Raw genomic sequence first — 23,163 nt, forward strand, 5'->3', positions numbered from 1 at the left:
TACAATAATGAAAAATAAAGATGAAATAATAAAAGGAATACAGATTGGAAAGGATGAAATAAATCTATTTCTATTCACAGAAAACAGGACTGTCCAAGTAAAAAATCACAGAGAATCTATTCTAGTCATATCACAAATTCAAAAACTAACTGGGCACTGTGGCACCTGCCTATAATCTCAGTGGCTCAAGAGGCTGAGGCTGAAGAATTGCAAGTTCAAAGCCTCAGCAACTTAGCAAGGTCCTAAGTAACTCAGTGAGACCTATCTCTAAATAAAATATGTAAAAGGATAAAAGGGCTAGGGTGTAGATGAGTAGTTAAGCATACCTGGCTTCAATCGCTGGCACAATAAATAAATAAATAACTACCACAAAAAATTTTTTTTAAAACATACAAATTTTATCCCAATTCTTAGGAATTTAAAAATAGATTAGGAAAATATATAAGTCTACTTATAATCAAACTTTTTCATATTTTCTTTTATTGAAGGCTTAATAAAATTTACAAATTATTTTACATTTGTAGACATCAATGGATATAATGTACCACAAACAGATGAACAAGAAGCAATGGTCAATACTTTTTTGTTTTTTGTTTTTGCCATACTGGAGATCAAACACAGGTCTTCATGAATGCTAGGCAAGGGCTCTACCACTAAGCTATATACTCTAGATCCATAATACTTCAAAACAAGAAATTATATTAAGTTCAAAAAATTTTTATTGTAAATTTTGTAGAATGTAGTATTTGATATGCCTTCCTATAATAGTCACATCATTAAATGACAACAATACATAAGAGTAAAAAAAAAATACTTAGTATGTTCATCAAGAAAGCATTAACACAGTCAATTTCTCAGATTGACATCCTTTATCATTTACATTTTTATTGGATTTAGCATACCTAATGAAATAATATACTATAGCTACTCATCTAATAAACAATTAGAAAGTAACAAAGTAATAAGCTGACTTCCAAAGGATTTCATAGAAAATAAAATTATTTTCAGCTTAATAATACATACCATCATGTAATCAAATGTGATACTGTACACCATCTGTGTTAATTTCAAGTTTCTCATGTATAAAAGTATCATTCTGAAAAACTACTTATGATTTAAATTTTTATTTACATAGGATACATGCTACTTATCTTGAAATTCACAACATATATACAAGTACTTTGAGAGTAAAAAACATTTAACTCTTGTCCCACAGTGGCTTTTCAATGATAATTTTTAGCTATTATGATTTGGCTTTATAGACTCAGATTTAAAAGATGAAGGATTTAAAGAATAAATGCAAGAAACTGAATCATCAAAATAGGACATACAATTTTCTACTTTCTAATGCATTTGATTTTGACAGTGATTCCTCAACACTAGGAAAAAATAAGCCCTCTCTGAGTGATCCACATATATTAAATATAAATACCTTATCTTAGAATAAGTAACCAATGTTTACCAATGTTCCTCATATTACAATAAGAATACAGCCAAGTGTAATCATTAAGATTAAAATATCACAACCCCTGGTGATATGGTATAATTATGCAAAAAACTCAAAAAGAAAAAAAATTAAACTCGGCAAACTAAGGTATAATATTTATCCAATTAAATAAATGTGATTGCAATAGTAAAAGAAATGCATTATATGCAAACCATCTAAACAAAGACCAGTTATAAAAATTGCAAAAACACAGGTAACAAGGGACTTTTTAATTTTAATATTACACATTACAAAATTATTCCAGAAAAGCTAGTGATAGCACTATAGTTCACAGAGTACTCAAAGTTTATGTGGGGTTTTGACAAGAAGAACCTAATATATCCTTTATATCGTATAAATCTATAATCTTAAGAGGAAAAAAAAGGCAAAGGAAGCCAATTGATATCAGATTGCCTGGGTTTGAATTCCAACTCAACCATTTACAAACTATATCCTTGGGGCAAGGTATTATCCTGTCTGTGTCTCCGCTTCCTTATTTGTAAACTGGGGACAACCATGATAGCATTTTTGTAAGGGTTAAATCAGTCAAAAATCCCTGGTACTTAAAGAAGAAAATATGAAAGTACCACTATTTAGACATTTTTAACAAAATTTTTAAATCTTTATGGCATCACTGGTTTTATCAAAAACAAAATATTAGAAAATTTGAGACAAGCACAACATATAATTCTTAATGTCTATATATAAATCCTCACCAATACTTCTGTGAAAACTATCCTTCCTTTTCCAAAAAAGAAATAAAAGAGCATTATTAAAATATTCTCGTCTCAAAAGAAATAAGGTCCTTCAACCCATTCTTTTATCAAATTAAGTCATAGCTGCTCTGATGAAATGTTCTTCAATTCAATTTAGATGTGAAGAACATTTTTCACATGACCAGTTTCATCATCATGTATCTAGTGAAGTAATCTCAAGAGTATGTAACACCAAATACTTGCTGTAGAAAAGACACTGTTTATTCCATATATATAAAGCCCAGTGAACAACTTCAGAAAGATCAAAGGAAAGTAAATATAACAACTGTACAGTTGTTTAAGCTTTATTTTTATATGTTTATAAGGGAACAAAAACTTCAAGATGTAGAGTACAATATGTCAAATGAAATAGTTCAATAACAGTACACAAATAACAGTACAAAGAACATGTACAGGATACATTATATAATTTGTTTTGAGGTTTCAAAAAATTGGTTTTCGTTTAAAATTCTGATATCAATATCTATTATATCTATCAAGTAACACATATTTCAAAAATCAGATCTTTAAAGAAATAATAACTAACATATCTCTAAGACAACCTGCCTTTACCACGATCTTCAAAATAGTGCTGTTCAATTCTTCTACAGAAAGCCAGGAGGTTGCTATAGTTTTTGACCTTCTCAGACAGTTCATCATTGGTCAACTGTGTGGTTAGAATGGTATATAGATGACCAAATACCAGTGCATCGAGTTCAGTAGGCCTAAAACAAAGGTAAAAATGAGAGTAATATGAGTGACACTACCATATATTATTTCTAAAAACATTTTATTCATCAATTTAAAAGAAAAATGTAGTGGTGGTGCATGCCTATAATCCCAGTGGCTGGAGAGGCTAAGATAGGAGGATCACAAGTTCAAAGCCAGCCTCAGCAATTTGGCAATGCCCTAAGCAACTAAGCTAGACCCTGTCTCAAAATTAAAAAATAATAATAAAAGGGATTGGGGATGTGGCTCAGTTGTTAAGTACCCCTGGGTTCAATTCCTGATAACAAAAAAAAAAAAGAAGAAGAAGAATGTAAAGAATCCTATGAATTGATAGAATTTATTTCATTTTAACTTAAAGTTTCTGTTAGACTTTAAACTATGATTTGTGAATTATATGATTTGCTTTTTCAAGTAGTATTACTTAAATGAGTTAAAAATATATAGATATAATAGATCAATTTTATTCATTATGTTAGTCACCATATACATACAGTAGATCATATATTCAGAAAATGCTAGGTATTAATTGCTGGTGGAACTACAAATTGGTGCAACCAATCTGGAAAGCAGTATGGAGATTCCTTGAAACTTGGATGGAACCATCATTTGACCCAGTATCTTACTCTTAGGCTGATACCCAAAGGACTTAAACTCAGCATATTACAGTGACACAGGCACATCAATGTTTATAGCAGCTCAATTCACAATAGCTAAACTGAAGAACTAACCTAAATGCCCTTCTACAGATGAATGGATAAGAATGGTGGTATATATACACAATGGAATATTACTCAGCATTAAAAGAGAATAAAATTATGGCATTTTCAGGTAAATGGATGGAGTTGGAGAATATCATGCTAAGTGAAGTAAGCCAATCCCAAAAAACCAAAGGCTGAATATTCTCTATGATATATGTATGGATGCTGATCCATAATGGGAGGGAGGGGATAGTAAAAATGGAAGAACTTTAGATAGGACAAAGGGGAAGGAGAAGTGAGAAGCGGGTATAGAGGCAGGAAAGATAGTGGAATGAGATGGACATCATTACCCTAGGTACATGTATGGCTGTACATATGATGCGATGCTACATCATGAACAACCAGAAAAATGAAAAGTTGTGCTGCAATTATGTACGATGAATCAAAATACATTCTGTCATATATACCTAAGTAGAATAAATTTGTTAATTAATTAAAAAAAGAAAATGCCAGATATTAGAGATTATTTTTAAAACAGAGAGATACTCTAAAACATGGACAAAAAACATAAAATTATTACAACATAATTTTTAAATGTTTTAATAGATTTAAAGACAAAAAGGCTACGGATATAGCTCAGTTAGTAGAGTGCTTGTCTTGCATGCACAAGGCCCTGGGTTCAATCCCAGCACTACCCCTCCCCCCCAAAAAAAGGATTTATAAACATTTCCACTATGGTGATGAGGGAAAAAAATAGTGATACCTAATTACCCAACCAAGTATCAGCAACATGATATAACTTTAATTATTCTGCTTTTAAAGCAATTTGGATTTTTGAAGGTAACAATCATAAGGTCTAAACATAAACTATTCTAGTTTTCTTTCTCTTTAATCATACATTACAACAAAATAAAATTTACTCCAGAATAAATGTTATATAAATGGAGTATCACCAAGCTATACTATATTAAAATAATTACGAATGCAATATTATTAAAAGGAAAAAATGCCATAATAAATATTCCATTTTTAATACACTTTCATTAAAATGGCAAACTACCTACTCTAAGTATACAAGGCTAGATGACCTGGTCCCTGCCCACCTCTTTGGCGTCATCTACCATTATCAACAACGTAATCAAAACTGGCTTTTCCGTGTTTTTTTTTTTTTTTTATTATGAAACACTCATGCCAATCTTGGGGACTTGACACAAACTATGCCTACTGCCTGGAATATTCTTCCTCTGACTTCACATTATTGGATCCTAGTTTTTCAGAATAACACTCAAATGTCACACCTTAAAGCCTCCCCTGACCACTCAAACTAGATACACAGTTACTTGCTGTGATGTGATCTTCTAATTCTCCAAGTAGCATTTAATACAATCCAATATTTATTGTGTATTGTACATCTCCTCTAACAGAATATAGGTTCTATGAGAGGAAGGACCTTGTCCACTTCTTTCCTGCTATATTCCCAATACTCAGAACAATGCCTGGCACAAAGCAGGTTCTCAACATGGACTGATGCACTTCTCATACCACGCTACAACTTCATTTGCTTAACTGCTTCCCTTACCACACTCCAAGTTCTTCAAAGAGAGACAACATTGCACATATTTTTATAGCCCCGCTTGTAGCACAATATCTAAGAATCTGAACCAGTATTTGTTAAGCAAAGAGAGCATCCTACCTAAGGAGTGTGGGATAATTTATTTTTTGATAGTAGTCATTCACATCCTTTCAAAGCCTTCCCTCTTTTGATACATTCATGAGGTATTAATTAAAGATGTGCAGTCTATGGTCATGCTGAAGAGGCCAATCAATAGCAGAGCTTTTTAAAAATCACGAGTGTGCTTGGACTCAACAGCATCAGAATCTTTTCATCACAGATCAAGACTCAATAACAAAACAGATCCCTGCAAAGAACCAAGGATGGACAGTGAATAAATGTACAGCTGAGGCATGTTGTGAGAAGCAATATAAATACCAACTCTTCAACATCCCTAAACATATTTCTTAAAATTTATATCTATCTTACTAGTAGGGCATTTTTCCCCCAATAATGCCAAATACTCTTTGCTTCTTATACCAAAGGTTTAAAAAACATGAATGCATTCACTGATGCTACTTCCAGTGGTATAACTGGGCCTTCTTTATCAATAAATGAGTTCAAATAGGAATGTTATGCTCAATTTGGAGTGTTATCTCCCATTTTAGTTTCTATGATACACTAAATCAAGAGAAAATAAATTTTCCAACCTTATACTCACCAGTGGATTTGTTTGTTTTATAATCTGAATAGCAATAGCAATTTTCCTCCTAAGAGCGCTAAGATATTTCAAACATATCATCACATTTATCTATACAGGCTTTTTATTAGAAAGATAGTCTAAGATAACAAAAAAAAATTTAATTTCGGAGAAATTTGTTGCCTTCTTTTCTTACATTGTATCAGTTTTTCCACATTTCTTTTGGTTATCTACTGTCCTTTCATTTGAATATCAAAATAAAAACAGTACTGTAAATGTGACCAATTTCCTGACCTTTTCCATTTTCAATTTTTTGTAGCATTCATATTTTTGTTTGCTTATTTGTTCATATTTCCTACTCTTGCTTTCTCTGATACCCTTTTTAGTATCATCTAGTCAAAAATATTTATTTTGTCTGAGTGTTTATTTTCCTAATATACTATTAACTTCTCATCTCCTTACACTACTAGAAATAAGCTACATATCCTTTCTATATCTTTAAAATTATCACTTAAGTTTGTAAATCATGCCCATTGCTTCAATGTCCTCTTTTCCCAATTATTATTCTTGCTGTAAAATCTCCCTTAATAATCTAATTTTTCTTTCTCTCATTAAGTAAAGCCATTTGGTTTATTTCATGAGTCTTCTCTCAACATCCCCAGTAGGTAATCCAGGAAGAAACTTTATTTTAATTTTAGGGGGTAAAGGAAGAATAAATAAAGAAATTAAAAGAACCTGTCTAAACTCAACATATGTTAGAGTATGTTAGAGCTAAGAATAAGAACTCAGGGCCTCTGAATTGGAGTGTAATTTATATATATATATATATATATAAATTATATATATAAATATATAAAATATATATTTTATTTATATATATATATATATATATATATATATATATATATATATATATATATATATCTCAACTAAGGTGGAGTACTCCATGACAAAGGAATGACTCCTGCTACAGATAAAGGGAAAGAGAAAAATTTTGCCACAGCAAATACAAGTTACAGTTTTCTCTTTTTAATAAATAAATTAATTTATTTTAATTAGGTATATTTGACAGCAGAATGCATTTTGATTCATTGTACACAACTGTAGCACAACTTTTCATTTCTCTGGTTGTACACGCACCATGTATGTATGTATGTAGCATGTATGTACGTAGCATCACACTATATGTGTAGTCATACATGTACCTAGGGTGATGATGTCCATCTCATTCTACCATCTTTCCTGCCCCCATGCCTCCTCCCCTTTGCCCCATCAAAGTTCCTCCATTTTTCTCATGCCTCTTCCCCCATTGTGGATCAGCATCCACCTATCAGAGAGAACATTCGGCCTTTGATATTTTGGAATTGGCTTACTTTGCTTAGCATGATATTCTCCAATTTTAACATTGGTTAAATGATTGGGTAAAACTAAAATGTAAAATTTAAATTTATTCTATTCTTCAGTCATTATTATTGGTTAGGGAAAAATGTTTATCTGTTCAAATATCATATAAGGTAAAATTTCAAACACCTACATCTTCAAACCCAGTGCCTAAACACATGCCAGGCAAGTGCACTACTGTGAGCCACAGCCCCAGTCCCTTGAATACCTACATCTTAACATCTATTAAACAGTTCCTAAATGCAAGGCTTTGGTTTATGTAACTGTTTTAAATTTGAATTTCTTAATATAAGTTTAAATATAATTATACTTTTATGAAGAAAAACAATATTTTGATAGTTCCTCTGAATCACATGCCAAATGATCTCTGGTAACAAACATTTTGACAGTGAATTTAACTGAGAAGAAAAAGAACTTAAATATATTTTCCAGGCCTCCTCTAAAGATAGCATGCATAACAAAACTAACTCATTACTAAAACAGAATAATGCACTTCAACAATAAAACACATCCCTTCTGAGATTTTGAATACCTAAGATTTCTTTTTATCAGAAAGAAAAGGTACTATATAATATAAACATTTAAATACATATCTTTATTTTAAGGACTAATAATGGAAATAGGAATATAGTTGAAGCTGTGCCTACCACAACTTCATGGTTTGAACTATGTAACCTTTCTGCATCAGAAATCAAGAAGGCCCAGGTTTTATCTAAATATGTTATATATAAAATAAACATCACTTATATTATAAAATAATATAATTTAAATATTCACAAGCTGTCATTATAGTCATTTTTACAACAAATATAAATATCTTAACCAAAAGATATTTGACATGGCTATAAATGAATGCCTATGAAGATATAAAGTAGCAAAAAAATGCCCTTAAAAAAATTAGCAATTGAAGGGGCTGAGGCTAGCGCTCTAGTGGTAGAGTGCTTGCCTAGTGTGAGGCACTGGGTTCAAACCTCAGTACCACATAAAAAAATAAATAAGGTATTGTGTCCATCTACATCTAAAAATATTTTTTAAAATTATCAATCTAAAAAGCAAGCCAATTAAAGGTCAGACTTTCTAAGCAAATCACTGGGATTAAAATGCTTGGTTAAGCCCATCTTACACTGAATCACTGAAGAGCCACCTTTGATATATTAAAACTATAATTTTTTTAATAAAGGAAAAGTCATTCTTTGCCTACATTAGTGATTTTTTTCAAAATTACAAAAAAGTCAATAAACATGAATTACTCAATTTATGTGCATATATACATTTGATCTATATCCTTCAATATTAATATTTTATACTTTAAAATATTTTCATAGATTGTAAAAGTAATTAATAGTGGTGCTTGTCTATCCAATAATATTCTTTATTGTTTAGTTTTGCAGACTCTTCTAGTCTCTGGGAACCCATATAGATAATGCTTGTGTGAAGAGCATCTTCATGTATTTTTTGTAGTAACAGAATTTTAAGATTTTAGAGTTCTACACACAGCACTTGAACTCCCTCTATTAGAACCTTTATCATATCATACAATAATGACTGATTTACATGAGTACCCTTAAGAAAACTTCCTAATGACTAGGACCACCTTTAGAAATCTTAATTCCCCAGAGCCTAGCAACTTACCAGAGTATTTTTATAATGAGTATAAAAAGTGAATTTTAAAAATAAGTCTTTTTACTAATATTTCTTGAAAAACAATTCCTTAGGATACAAGAAATCTACAACCTAATAATATAAAAAAGAACCAATAGTAATAATAACAATAATGATAAATGTCTTACTGTTTATTGAAGAAATATGGTTGTGTTCCTAGTCTTTGAGAAAGAGCCTGACAGCACTGGTCCACATCCTCTAAGACCTAACATACACAATGGAGCCCAAAGAAAAACATTTAAATTAACAAAACAGTTTGTATCACAGCTTATAATGAAAATATGCATTTAGTTTACTTTTTATACTTAAATAAGACAATAGACCACATATATATTAGTAATGTTTTCTACGTAAGAAATAGGAAAAAAATTTGAGACTGAATTTTCTTTAAATACAAGTGCATTAAAGTTACTCAAAAGGATTACTATCAAGAAAGCTTTTTTCCCCCTCAAAACTGTGCTCCCTAAAAAAAGTTTTCCTGAATCCATATATTCAAATTATTTTTGCAAACATTAAAAAGTATGCCCCATAAAGATGATATTGCCGACCTACCATGAGTAAAACATTTAAGTTGTTTTCCCACTAGTGGAGATGGATTTTATTTACTCCATCCCTATTCATTTGCTTAATCCCCTTTGTGAGATGGTTAGCTAGGACTGGGGGTAAACTTGACAAAAAGAAACATTAATTAGCTTAAAATGATGCTCAAAATCACCATCTTGACAAGATATTATATTTTTTAATTTTGCTACTTTAGTAAATTTAAGACCTCCCAAAATCAGATATATTAAGTACTGTATTTAAGATCTATATTTATTGACAGAAAGATGCCCACAATGTATTGTTCAACAGGAAAAAAAAATCATATTACAGAGTGGCAGGCAAAATATGATCCCATTGAAGGACAATATGACTAAAAGACATCAAGAAGAATGTTCTCCAAATAATTGTGTGCAACTATTTGTGGTGGTAGGATTTCAGATAATTTTTACTTCTCTTTTGCACTGTTCTGCATTACATAAATTTTTTGACAATAAACAAGTGTGATTTATAGAAAATAAACTACTTTATGAGACAACTGTAGCAAATGTTTGCTAATATTATATTATTTTGCGATTCTCTTAAAGGATTACCATTTTCAAAGCAAGAGTTAAGCATTTTTTTCACCTTTAACTTGAACTGACCTGATCCAGAGTCTTGTTACCCCATCCAATTGCTTTCATCTTACGTTTGACTTCCCATTGTTTCTGATAGGCCAAAATATGATTCAGAGGCCAAGGGTAAGGAGATCCATACCTAGCATGAGTGATCTAAAGCAAAAAGATTTTGTAAGAAAGCATGATCCTTCCTAAAAACAATGCCTGTTTTTATAAACAGAATTCTTAATAAATATATTTGAGAATATAAATAAAGCAATTTGAAAAAAACACCAAATAGCTTGCAACTCAAAAAATTAAAATTTTAAACCATTCCCTTTAAAAATATATAAACTTTTATGTACTTTACAACCAGTTATATCAAACAATGACACACAGCTTCCCTAAAATGTATGTGCAAGCAAAATTAAAGTAAGTGAAAAACTATATCACTAATGGTATAAACCACAATGTTTCATTTATGAGCAGGGACTTACGATTCTGAGCAAAAGTGTTTTCTCATTAAATTTTAATTAAGATAAATGCTGCAGAACCACTCACCTCCCCTACTGTAGCTTCATCACACCACTGAAGATACAACTAGGAACAAAAGAACAGTCACTAAAACTTCAGAATATCAAAGAGAAAAAAGATAAAGAAAGTTATTTCTTACTATAGTAAATTTTTATAAGCCAACTTTGTAAGTCACTTATTATGAGGGTTTTTTTTTTTTCTTAGCTAATGCTGCTGTACAGAATTATTAAATTTAATGGTGGTACTTTATAAAAATATTTCTTATTCACATAATATATATCTAAATACGATTAAAGTATTTTATAGATAATTACTTAAATAAATTTTAAAAGGCCAAAATAAAACAATGAGTAAGCAAGAATCACCACTTCTTACATTTAGGAAAAACTAAAACTGAAAATATAAAGTAACTTATTCAAAAACAATGATCAAATAATTTAAGTACCCATCTTACCCCCAGAATCACTTGATTGTTTTCCCATTTCCTAACAACTTTAAAAGTAATACATAAAAGGTTTATATTTTATGAGAGAATAAAGATTATAAAATATTTTATTTCAAGTCCTATTATCTTATACCTCTGCAGTCAACAGCATATTGTTGACTAATTCCATGTAAGCTTTCATTTCTGCTTTTTGGACTTCATCCAACCCATCACTAAGAGAATGGCCCTAAAGGGAGTTTAAAAAAATTTGAAAGAGCATCATATTAAATATGCAAAAACTTACAGTTATCATACTAACAAGTAATATAACATGCAAGTGTCCAACAGATTAATTTTAAGGGGCCTCCTAAAATAATTTTATATAAAAACATATCTTAAACTATCGAAGTTGTATTTGTCATTATACAAATGTATCTTTCAATGAACAAAATTATATTATCAATTGTCACGAAAAAGGAAAACAGAATAGTTAGTAAATATTTTTTTAAGAGATTAACCATAATTTTTTTAAAATGCTAGATGATTGACATGTTGTTTATAAAGTGACCAAGGACGAAAAATATGTTAGAAAAGATATGGGGAAAAAGACACTAATTTCAAAATTCTAATAAAGTACAGTAATGAATATATACTAAAATGATATAACCCTTAGTTCTATCTGGCAAGGTCACAAAAATTTTAAAAAGCATACCCCAATTCCATCCAATACCACTCGCAGGATTTATTCTAATAAGACAATTGTAAAAAAAATTGTATGTACAAGAACACCTATTCTGGCATTCGTAATAGCAAAAAACCTTCACTATAACCTAAATGCTAATCAATAAATACTTGGGTAAATAAAATTATAATACATTCAATTCAATAGAATACCATACAACAATTTAAAAGGATGATGTATATCTATATATCCACAGTCATTAACATGGAAGAATTTAAGAGATATGTTGGTGATTTGAAAAGCTAGGTTGAAAACTATCATGATGCCCAAAATATTAATGGGTATCGTTTTTAGATAACTATTAAAATCTAAACTAAATAAATGAAAAGTACAATCATTAAAATGAATAAACTAATACCTTCAACTTATAATTCAACTTATAATTATAATTATAATTCAACTTATAATTGACCTTCTCAAAGGTCAATGAGATACTTTATAATAACCTAAGTTTTCATTTATGACTAAAATTTTCACTAGCATATTAGAAAATTATATACCATTTTATTAAGATCAAATTACCTCTTTTGTCACTGATTTATACTATGAAAAAAATATCAATTTATACTTTAGAAATATTTTCTTGTAGTTTACTCATTTTATAAAACTAGGTTAAAATTAATGTAAATGTTAAGACATGCTGAAGAATGATGGATGATTTATTTAAAGTGTGATCAAATATATTTAGTGTCTTATTTATTACCTTGGCTTTAACAAATTGGACTATTGGACCAAGTTCTGAGACTACTTGATTTCCCACATGAATAAAAGGTACTTTACCTGTCAAGGGAAAAAAATGTGTAAAATACTTTCAATAAATTAAAGTTTGTGCTAATAAAAGAAACAATAAAAAATTCAGGCATGTTTTATGAACACGAAGATTTTATAGTTATACAAATATAACTTTTAAATATTATAATCAGATACGTTTAAACTCCACAACTGTTTATACACTCATTACTAATCAATCTCAAAAAAACAAAAGAAAAAAGAACAAGTAGATTCATTTCTAGAGTTCTCACCTGGATATAATAACAGATCACAAAATTCTCTTTTCAGTAATCCTAACAAATCACTATATAGCAGCCAGGACATAATTCATGAACACTTACAAAGTTCAAAGATATTTAACTTGGCTTTCTCTTTGGAGTACTGCACAATGAATCAATCTATATTGTGAACTACATATAAGAAGTCTTTTTACATTTTCAAAATTTAAATCTCTGGTATAAATTAAGGTCAATTTTGAGTACATAATGATGCATTACTAAATGTCTCTGACTTAAAATATCACGAATTAAAAGAATTAACAATCTTTGAAGGTATGCTAGTTTGTGAGCATACAAAGCATGTTCCTAATACTCAAGGGCAAAAGGAATGGTATGCCTCTAAAAACTGCCTACTTTTTTTAAAAAAGGCCACATTTAAAATGTAACCGTTCATTTTAATAAATTCTAATATTTGATGATATTGTCAGAAATGAGGAGAACAAATAGTAAGGACTACTCCAAACACTAAAGGATGAAACCTGCTGTCAGATCTAGTTCAAACAGAGTTCACACTAACAGCAGGCTTCTTCCTGATCCCTTTCAATGGATTCACTTCTTGGCTCAGTCAGCCTGGGGGTAATGGATGAGGTGCACAGCACCAACAAAAGCTTCATCTGTATCCACAGGATAACATGCATTACAAAGGAAAGGCAGGCCTTTTGGAATACAACTCAATAGATGTATTTAGAAGACATTTCCCTGTTAACAATTGTGCATTCCTTTCTTCCAGAGAACATTTCCCTGTTACCAAGTGTACATTCCTTCCTTCTACTGCTTTATAAATCTTGTAAAAAAGTATTTCTTAGCAGGGCAAGTATTAGCCCATCGTTTTTTAACTTCACTAAAATCTTTGTAACTACTGTACTATTACAAAGAGTACAGGTCATCTGAGATTAAAAAACAAAATAAAACAACAACAACAACTAAAAACTAGTGCCTAGACTAAAGGGTATTTGGGGGTATGTCATTTTTAGAGGAAAGTATATTTCTCCTTAATAAGTAGTTTCAAATTCTTGGAAAAAGTATATTTCTTTTCTTAAAAATATACTGAGCACTATAGATTCTGAAGGAGGGAAGAAGTCTGGATGCTCAAGTGAGTACTCATGTATCTAATCATAAAGAGATATATAAAAATCAAGGTGTAAGGAACATCTGCCATAGACAATGCTGGGACTCACTGAAGTTGCTGGCCATGAGGAAGAGCAGCCATTGAACTGTTTCGTCATGTCTGCTTGCTATTGATAAAGACCTGTAAGGGGCACTAGCCATAGGCATGCTTAAACAATGACTGGTTACAATTAATAGGGAGCAAATGTCCATGGACATGCGTGAAGAACATTCCCAGTTGCAATTACATCATTTTTTAACTTGACTAAAATTTTGGTAAGATTTTGGTCATAACCAATGGACACTGACTATTACTGGATGTAACCAATCACCAAGGTACACCACCGACTTCGAACTGTATTTAAAATGCTTGTCCTGCCACACTGAAGAGTTTTGCTCCAAGAACACTGGTGAGACTGGCTGCCTTGCTGTGCATCCCCAAACTGACCCATTCCCTGACGACCAGCTATCAGCTGGAGAGAACCACCAGACAAGGACAATGTCTGCTCTTTAGCTAGGAGAAGTCACGTGGCATCAGAGGTATTTTGGGGCTTATGATTGCCCTAGGATTGTGCAATTTGCTTATAGTGTTTAATTAGTGTGTATGGAATGCCAGTTGAGGTGCTCCAGCACATCCAACATTTGTTGTATTAATTGTTTATATATGGTGATTGGTGTGATCGAATATACGCTTGCATTGAAAGACAATTTGCCTCCAAGTAATTATTAATAGCGCCACTCGCCACACAAGGCAACAGATTACAAGTGAACAATGTTTTCTGTCACTACCTTGACTTAAAATAGAGCCAATGTTAAATGGTTATTATTGCAGGTTATCAGGCAAAAGCACAGTGACAGTTATTCTCTGGCAGCAAAGGTCATAAAAGAAAACTGAGGGCTGTTTTTCATTTTAGGCAGAATAGTCACTTTTAGAACTTTATTTCTCTTTTTAATATTTATTTTTTAGTTGTAGTTGGACACAATACCTTTATTTTTATTTATTTATTTTTATGTGGTGCTGAGGATCGAACGCAGGGTCTTGCACGTGCGAGGCAAGCACTCTACCGCTGAGCCACATCCTCAGCCCTAGAACTTTATTTCTATGAAAAAGCAAGAACACATTGCCAAACAAGTTTGTAGACTCAGAGAATGTCAGAAACAGAAAGAACCTTGGATGTCATCTAATTTGCCCATCTCATATCACAGAGGAAGTTTACTGAAGAGAAGTCAAATTTCCCAAGGAATTGTTTCGTATTTGACAAAGTCATAGATAAAGATTTAACTCTTGGGGCTGGGGATGTGGCTCAAGCGGTAGTGTGCTCGCCTGGCATGCATGGGGCCAAGGTTCGATCCTCAGCACCACATACAAACAAAGATGTTGTGTCCACTGAAAACTAAAGAATAAATTAAAAATAAAAAAAAAAAAGATTTAACTCTTTAAGACAAATAGTCTTCTATTTTTTGCTCTCTGCTTTAAAAATCTATTACAACTCAATAAGAAAACAAATAATCATATTTTTTAAATGGGAAAAAATCTGAACAGTACTTTACCAAAGAAGATATATGAATGTCAAACATACGAAAAGATACTCAATATCATCAGTCACTAGGGAAAGACAAATTAAAACCACAACGGGAAATTACTACACACCTATCAGAATAGCTAAATTTTTTTCCTTATTTTTTAATTAGTGCATTATAGTTGTACATGATGGTGGGATTTGTTTTACATATTTGTACATGCATATAATATAACAGTATAATTTGGCCAGTATCATTCTTCAGTATTTCTCCTCTCTCTTCCCTTCTCCTTCCCCCTAGTCCATTTCCTCTACTCTACTGATCTCCCTTTGATTTTCATGTGATCACCCCTACCTTTCTTTTCCTTTTTCCTCTCTAGTTTCCACATATGAGAAAAAAATACAACCCTTGACATTCTGAGTTTGGCTTACTTATTTAAGTTCTTTCTGTTTTCCTGCAAATGACATAATTTCATTTTTCCATTATAGCTGAATAAAACTCCATTTTCTTGATCCAGTCATCCATTGATGGACACCTAGTATGGTTCCATAGTTCAGCTATTATAAATTTTAATATTGTATATGGTGCAATGTATTGATTGAAGTTCTGTTTTTCTCCTCTTTGCCTATGGATAACCAATTGGCCCAACTCCATTTGTTGAAAAGACTATCCTTTCTCCAAGGACTTCCTAGGCAACTATCAAAGGTCAAACAAGCAAATAAAATTTTTAAACATTGCCCCTTATCACCTCAACTCATGTGATGAAGGGGAATACTACTAAGAGATATGACTAAATGTAAATATCTTAGTCATTTTCAAATACTTACAGGAGACTCCACCTATGAATGAGAAATGTACTGTATCTTTCCCTGTTGTCTTTCATGGAGTATGAAAAGAAGACAATTAACTAACTAAGTGATACTAAACATAGTAACTTAAACATAGTAACTTATACATAGTAGATGAACCATGACTTATTATTTACCAAAGTTTTCAATTTTGGTATTAGATTACTGATCTTTTCTTGTGTGTGTACATATATACAGATATATGTATACACTCTCAGTATGACTACAGAAAAAAAAAAGATGGAAAGAACACATATATTTCAACAGAATTCAGAAAAGTTTATAAAAAAACTTTATCTATAAAATCAGCTTAAAATGAGTCAATGAATGAATTCCATGAATCTAAAATATATTGACATTTAGAAGTCTAAAAAATTATTTTGGAAATATTTTCTAAATGTATATTCATAAGTGCCGCAGTCCGGCTGCAGGAGAATAACGGGGGTGGGGGGGGGGGTGACGAATAACTTGCGTATGTTGATATAGCAGGAGTAGGAGCCGTTTATTGCAGGACAGGAGCAGTATTTATACATTCCACACAGCTCCCGGGGAATCCTCCCCAACGCCACGAGGCTTGTCCAGGAACCCCCAGCTGGAAATATCTCTCCCGGAAATCCCTCCTCCTGCACTTCCCCAACCAATGGGAACTCTCGGGGAATCCCCGGAAATCCCCAAGAGAACTCCAAAATAGTGCGAGAACTCAAAAGTTACGGCAGAGGCAGATAGTAATGCCTCGCCTGTCAATCAATACTGTTGGCAAAATGCCAGGGGCCATACAGACTCGGCCGTGGCTCTCAGCACATAAGTCTAATAAATGCATATGTATACATTCAGAATCTTCAGTGTGTATGGGATTGGTATCTTTATATCTTTTGACAATTACCACTACCCATAAAAACTTAGGGTGAAAAAAAAAATAAGCTTAACAAGTCATTCCTAAGTTATCATCATATCACAATGAAAAGAACTAATATTTTCTCCCTAAAAAAGCAATATAGTTATATTCAACAATTTATCCATGAAGGAGTGATCCCATGTGCTATTACTGCTCCAGTAAAACCACAATTAAAATAACTCATGTCAATTACATTTAACATTTATTTAATAGCTTTGTGATATATTTTTGTATTGAAAATAATTTAAATCATATTTAAACACTACGTTAGTCAACTAGAATACAAAACACAGAAACAAAATACTGATCATGAAACATAGCAATAGGTGACATTTTAATAAATAATATCTTAAAATCTGTTAAAATAAAACATAGCCTTCCTTCCCTTCCCTTCCTCCCTCAATCCCTCCTGCCCCCTTCTCCCTTTCTTCTCCTCCCTCCCTCCCTCCTCCTTCCTCTCTCCCTCTCCCTCCCTCCTTCCTTCCCTCCCTCCCCTCTTCCTGGCTACCATGTGAACGGTTCTGCTCTACAACATTCTTCCCACCACCATGTAAATTTACAAAATAAATCTTAGGGTATCTCCTGCAAAAAAATAATAAATAAATAAATAAATAATAAAGAGTTAGAAACTAAAAAATGTCGACAATGATTTTAACTAACATCTAGTGACAATTATTCCATGATATTCCTTCTTCTCCCTAATATTATGCGACAAGATAATTTAGACAAGTGTGTTCAATAATAAAGAGATTCATTAATATTAGAATTTGTTTAATATTAGAATTTGTCCTGTGTAAGTAAAACTAGGAAAATCTGAGATTATGTATTTCCTTAATATTTACTTATTTAAAATAATTTTCATAACATATCAGTAACCATCTCTGATCAGAGTTGAAATCTGTAGACAGACTGATTCCAAGATTGTTAAGATTGCAATTATTACTTTACAAAACAATGTGAAAATTCTTCAAAAGTAAACAACAAGAACAACAACAAAAAAAAATCAAGCATTTTTAACATCGACACAAATTATAATTTTATCAATCCAGAATGTAAACAGAGAAGGAAAAAAAAAATCATACTTACCAGATGGAGACATATATTCTGCATTTGCCCTATAAACCACTTTGACAGGCAGATTACACATCTGCAAAAAGGCCTATAAATAAGAAGAAATACAGTAAGTCTAGTGAAAGTATATTTATATTTGAACAAAACTTTATTTATTTCATAAACTTAATAGTCCATACAGCAACACTCTACTGGAAAAGAATAAACCGTTTTAAAGTTAAGGATCTGTGGGCTGGGGATATGGCTCAAGCGGTAGCGTGCTCGCCTGGTGTGCGGCCCGGGTTCGATCCTCAGAACCACATACAAACAAAGATGTTGTGTCCGCCAAAAACTAAAAAATAAATATTAAAAAAAAATTCTCTTTCTCTCTCTCTCTCTTTAAAAAAAAAAAGTTAAGGATTTGTTTTCCAAACAAAAATATCATTTCACTAATAAAAAGTCAATATGACTTAGACATTAATAAATACATGAAACTGCTAGATGTGGTGGGGCACACCTGTTATCCTAGGAGGCTTCGGCCAGCCTCAGCAACTAAGTGGAACTCTGTCTCAAAACAACAAAGGTAAAAAGGACTGAGAATGTGGCTCAGTGGTAAAGCACCCATGGGTTCAATCACTGGTATAATAAATAGATAAAGTCTAACTAACTTAAAATATATATACTTAAGGAAGCACATAAATATCCCTACTTGTTTACTATATTAGTTTAGGTAAGTAAACAATCTTAAACTTTGCTTTAATTTTCTTTAATAGATTATTGAAGTCCAAATTTTATAAGATACTGATTGCTTAATTCCACTACTCTCTGCAGGACCATTATCTCTCTCATCTGCTACTTCAACATTCTCTCCAGTAATATTCAAAATCCTAACTAGGTAGTTCTGTGGTCACTAATTCACTTTTTAAAGGTTTAAACTGTTTATTTTCACTTGGTTTATAGGAACAAAAATTTTACAAGCAATTTAAATGTCTTTATAAAAGTACAGGTAAATCATTACAGTAATTCTAAACCACAGAGTATTGTACAATTTTAAAACTCATGCTTTTGAGAATATTTTATGATAAAGAATAAATGTACACATTATAATGTAATGTAAAAAATACAAAATCACATTACTACAGAATACTGATTCATTTTTACCTGTTAAGACACCAGTGCACTTTACCAAATCCACTATTTTTTATAATAATCAAAGTTTACTCCCCTTGTTTTCTCTCCTGTGACTTTTTGGCTTCTTTATCTCCACACATAAAACTTATCTATGTTCTCTATGAAACAGTTTAATTATTCAACTGGAACATCATACATTATGATGGTTCTATTACCACATACAAGTTAGAAAACAAACCTTTCATCTTCTTTTAAACTGAGGAAACTATTATAAATAGCAGTCAAATGTAATTTAAGATAAATTAGGGCTGTGGATGTGGCTCAAGTGGTAATGCGCTCACCTAGCATGTGTGGGGCGCTGGGTTTGATCCTCAGCACCACATAAAAATAAAGATATTGTGTCCACCGAAAACTGAAAATAAATATTTAAAAAAGATAAATTAATAAATTAACAAGGCTATTACTTATCACATATTAAGATTATGAACAGAACACCTTACTATCACCCAATAGAGATTTCTCATAAGAGTTAATAAAATTCGTTAGTTCTGGATCAAAAATCAGTCTTTTTTTGGGGGGGTTGGGGGTACTGGGGATTGAACTCAGGGGCACTAGACCATTGAGCCACATCCCCAATCCTATTTTGTATTTTATTTAGAGACAGTGCCTCATTTTTGCTGAGACTGGCTTTGAACTCACAATCCTCCTGCCTCAGCCTCCTAAGCCACTGGGATTACAGGTGCGTGTTACCATGCTGGCAAAAATCAGTCTTAAGACTCAAAAAGTAGTTAAGAGTACTGAACAGTGATTACTGCCTTGTACAAAGAGCTCCATTTACCCCAAACTATGTCAATTCCCTTCTTCAAATACATCTTCCCAAAATTCTAGTCCTCTAAAGAATGTTTCCCTATAAAAATAAATCCTATGAGTCTCAATCTATTACCCTCACTACTTAGTTTGATTGCTACATTTATCTATAACTTATATATACATGTCTGACTCCCTAATTGTGTGACATTTCTTAGAAAGCCAAGTAGTAGGTTTTAATTTTTTGTATTTGTTACCCTCCCTACAGTCTCCACTTCCCACAACTAACCTAAGAGAGTACAGTACTTGTAAATAATCATTCAACACTGTTTACTGATGGGCAAAACATGCTCCCAAAAGTTTACTGTAGCCATCTGTCCATCAACCCCTCTACCCTTCACAGATGTTCTCCCCTTTCCCTATAGTGGATGAACCTGTGAATTATATCTGTACACAGATGGTGCCTGAAATTAAAAACCTGTATTCCCAGTCTACTTTATAATGAAATGTGGTCAATGTCTCAATTTTGGTCATTGGGACTAAAAGTTCTGCATAACCATTAGGAAGTTTCTTTAAAAGAAGAGGATATGTTTTCATTTTCCCCCCTGCTGACTGAAATGTGAAAAGAATGATTATAGGTACAGCAGTGAAACTGAACCATGAAATAGAAGCTGAGGATGAGCCAACAAGAGAAAAGGAGTCCCTAAACTTGGATTACCTGCTTTTATAAAAGAAAGACATAAGCTTCTTTTTACACTGCTACTATATTTTAGGTTTCTGTCACCCACAGTGTAATCCTAATTTATTCACCTACAATTACTAATCATAGGTTTAAACACCAACTCACCTGATCAAAAGTCTGATTCTTCTACCTCTAAGTGTAAACAAGTAGTCTTCTCACTCTATTACCTCTGATCCCAAATTATAGTAATAGCTTATTGTGACCCCTATTATAGGCTAGGACAATGATTCTCAAACCTCATCAAAATCATGTGGAAGGCGTACTAAAAAGAATTAGAGTAAATGTAAACAATTCATTTTAAAAGCTGGATCAGCAGGAAGAGGGAGTAGAAAAATGGATTCCCTTCTATTACTTATGTATCTATACTGATGATGAAAAGCAGAGCTCTTCACTGAGAGGGGAAAAAAATGGCAGAGATGAGCTCAATGACAGAACACTTGCCTAGCATGTGCAAAGCCTGGGTTCAATCCCCAACACTACAAGAGGAGGAGGAGACATGTTAGAGTCTGTAAAGAAGTCAGGATGGCGCCTGGCATTTTGCCAGAGACATGTTAGAGTCTGTAAACAAGTCTGGATGGCGCCTGGCAAAATGCCAGAGGGAGTGGTTTGTGAAGTAACACCAGCGAGCCATTAAGTGTGGAGATTTCTTATTGGTTGACTGATGTATCTAGTTTATGCTAATTAGATAAGCTGTGTGGAATGTATAAATACTGCTCCTGTCCTGCAATAAAGGGCTCCTACTCCTGCTGTATCAATCTACACAAGTTGTTCGTCACCCCCCCACCCCCCCCCACCCCCGTTATTTTGCCCAGCCAGCCGGGCTGCGGCAGAGACACACCCCCCCACCCCACCCCCCCACACACACACCCCCCCACACATACATCACAAATAAGTTTGATGGCACAAAAACAGCATTTTTATACAAACATTAAAAATGCAAAAAACACATCACCATGACTGTTTTCAATAATATAAAAACTTTGAAACAAAGCAAACTTTGACTTAAATAGTATTTCTCTTTTCTCTCCTAGGATGGAAGAAAAGTCTGAGAAGTTCCAAAACAGTACTTTCACCTTTCACTATTTTCTATTCTTTTATTTTATTTAATTTTTAAGTATTCTTCGCTGTTATTTGCAATCTTATCAACACACACACTCACACACACACACACACACAAAAAAAAACTCCAAATAATAGGCCTGATATACCAGCCTATAACACATTTTTTACTTTCAGTTTCAAGAAGCAACCTGCATATTTTTATTCTTATGTAAAGCCAAAGAAAAATGTCACTCTAATTATAACAAACTTAGGATAACTCACTTAACTCATTCTCTAGTTGGATAGTTTATTCCAAACCAATTCAAATGAATGGCAACATAAAATAATTTGAATGAAAACAGCACATCCTATCAGAATAATGTTTTATAACTATGCTGCTCAATATGGTAACCACTAATTATATGTTGTTATTTAGGTTAAATTTAAATTTATTAAAACTGAATAAAATTATAAAGTCAGTTTCCCAAACTAGCCACATTTCAAGAGCTCAATGGAACCTGTGACTACTGGCTACTGTATTAGCACACATACAAAACTCTTCCTTCATCACAGTGTGATGTGGTGATGACTTCTAGATGTCTATGGGACAGCATGGGTCTGTAATAATGATAATCAACACATAAAAGAGGTCCTGGTATGAAAGCCTGACATCACCTGTAAGTAATTAAACTACATAATATTTAAAACACAATCTTCATAACGGTACAGTGCATAAAAATAAGTAATCAACTTTAAAAAATATTTTTTTTAGTTGTAGATGGGTATAGTATCTTTATATATTTATTTATTTTTATGTGGTGCTCAGGATTGAACCCAGTATCTCACATGTGCAAGGCAGGCGCTCCACCACTGATCCACAACCCCAGCCTAGTAATCAACTTTTGATGCTGGTGACACATTTAACATCATAATATTCCTAATTTCAGAGAGAGCTAATATAGGGTTACTCATTTGTTGAATAACTGATAAAACGATCAAGCAAATTAACATGTAAAAACTAAGACCTAAAAAATTAATTAAAATTACAGTCAATAAATATAGTTATATAGTTTGTATTTTTTAAATACAAATCTAAGTTCCTATGACATGGCAGGGAATGTTTTAAACACACACACACACACACACACACACA

The 23,163-nt window shown here is 32.2% G+C and overlaps 1 protein-coding gene across 2 annotated transcripts in view; it reads right to left on the reverse strand.

Annotated features, from left to right (window-relative positions):
- Window positions 1–463: 463 nt before the first annotated feature.
- Window positions 464–23,163, reverse strand: part of Mtx2 (metaxin 2) — a 64,499-nt gene continuing 41,799 nt past the window's right edge. The window contains exons 4-11 of one of the 2 annotated variants that reach the window (XR_011709104.1): window positions 18,326–18,398; window positions 12,523–12,599; window positions 11,232–11,324; window positions 10,681–10,719; window positions 10,168–10,293; window positions 9,112–9,188; window positions 5,362–5,587; window positions 2,880–2,966 (exon numbers count right to left, since the gene is read on the reverse strand). Coding sequence is in view for 1 of the 2 variants with exons in the window: in XM_071619041.1 (XP_071475142.1) it covers window positions 2,795–2,966; window positions 9,112–9,188; window positions 10,168–10,293; window positions 10,681–10,719; window positions 11,232–11,324; window positions 12,523–12,599; window positions 18,326–18,398 (657 nt within the window). In the remaining variant the exon portion in view is untranslated. Of the gene's footprint in view, window positions 2,967–5,361; window positions 5,588–9,111; window positions 9,189–10,167; window positions 10,294–10,680; window positions 10,720–11,231; window positions 11,325–12,522; window positions 12,600–18,325; window positions 18,399–23,163 lie in introns of both variants that reach the window. The other variant, XM_071619041.1, reaches the window with a different exon arrangement.

Source organism: Marmota flaviventris, chromosome 11 (assembly GCF_047511675.1).
Source record: "Marmota flaviventris isolate mMarFla1 chromosome 11, mMarFla1.hap1, whole genome shotgun sequence".
In the NCBI taxonomy this organism is placed as follows: domain Eukaryota; kingdom Metazoa; phylum Chordata; class Mammalia; order Rodentia; family Sciuridae; genus Marmota; species Marmota flaviventris.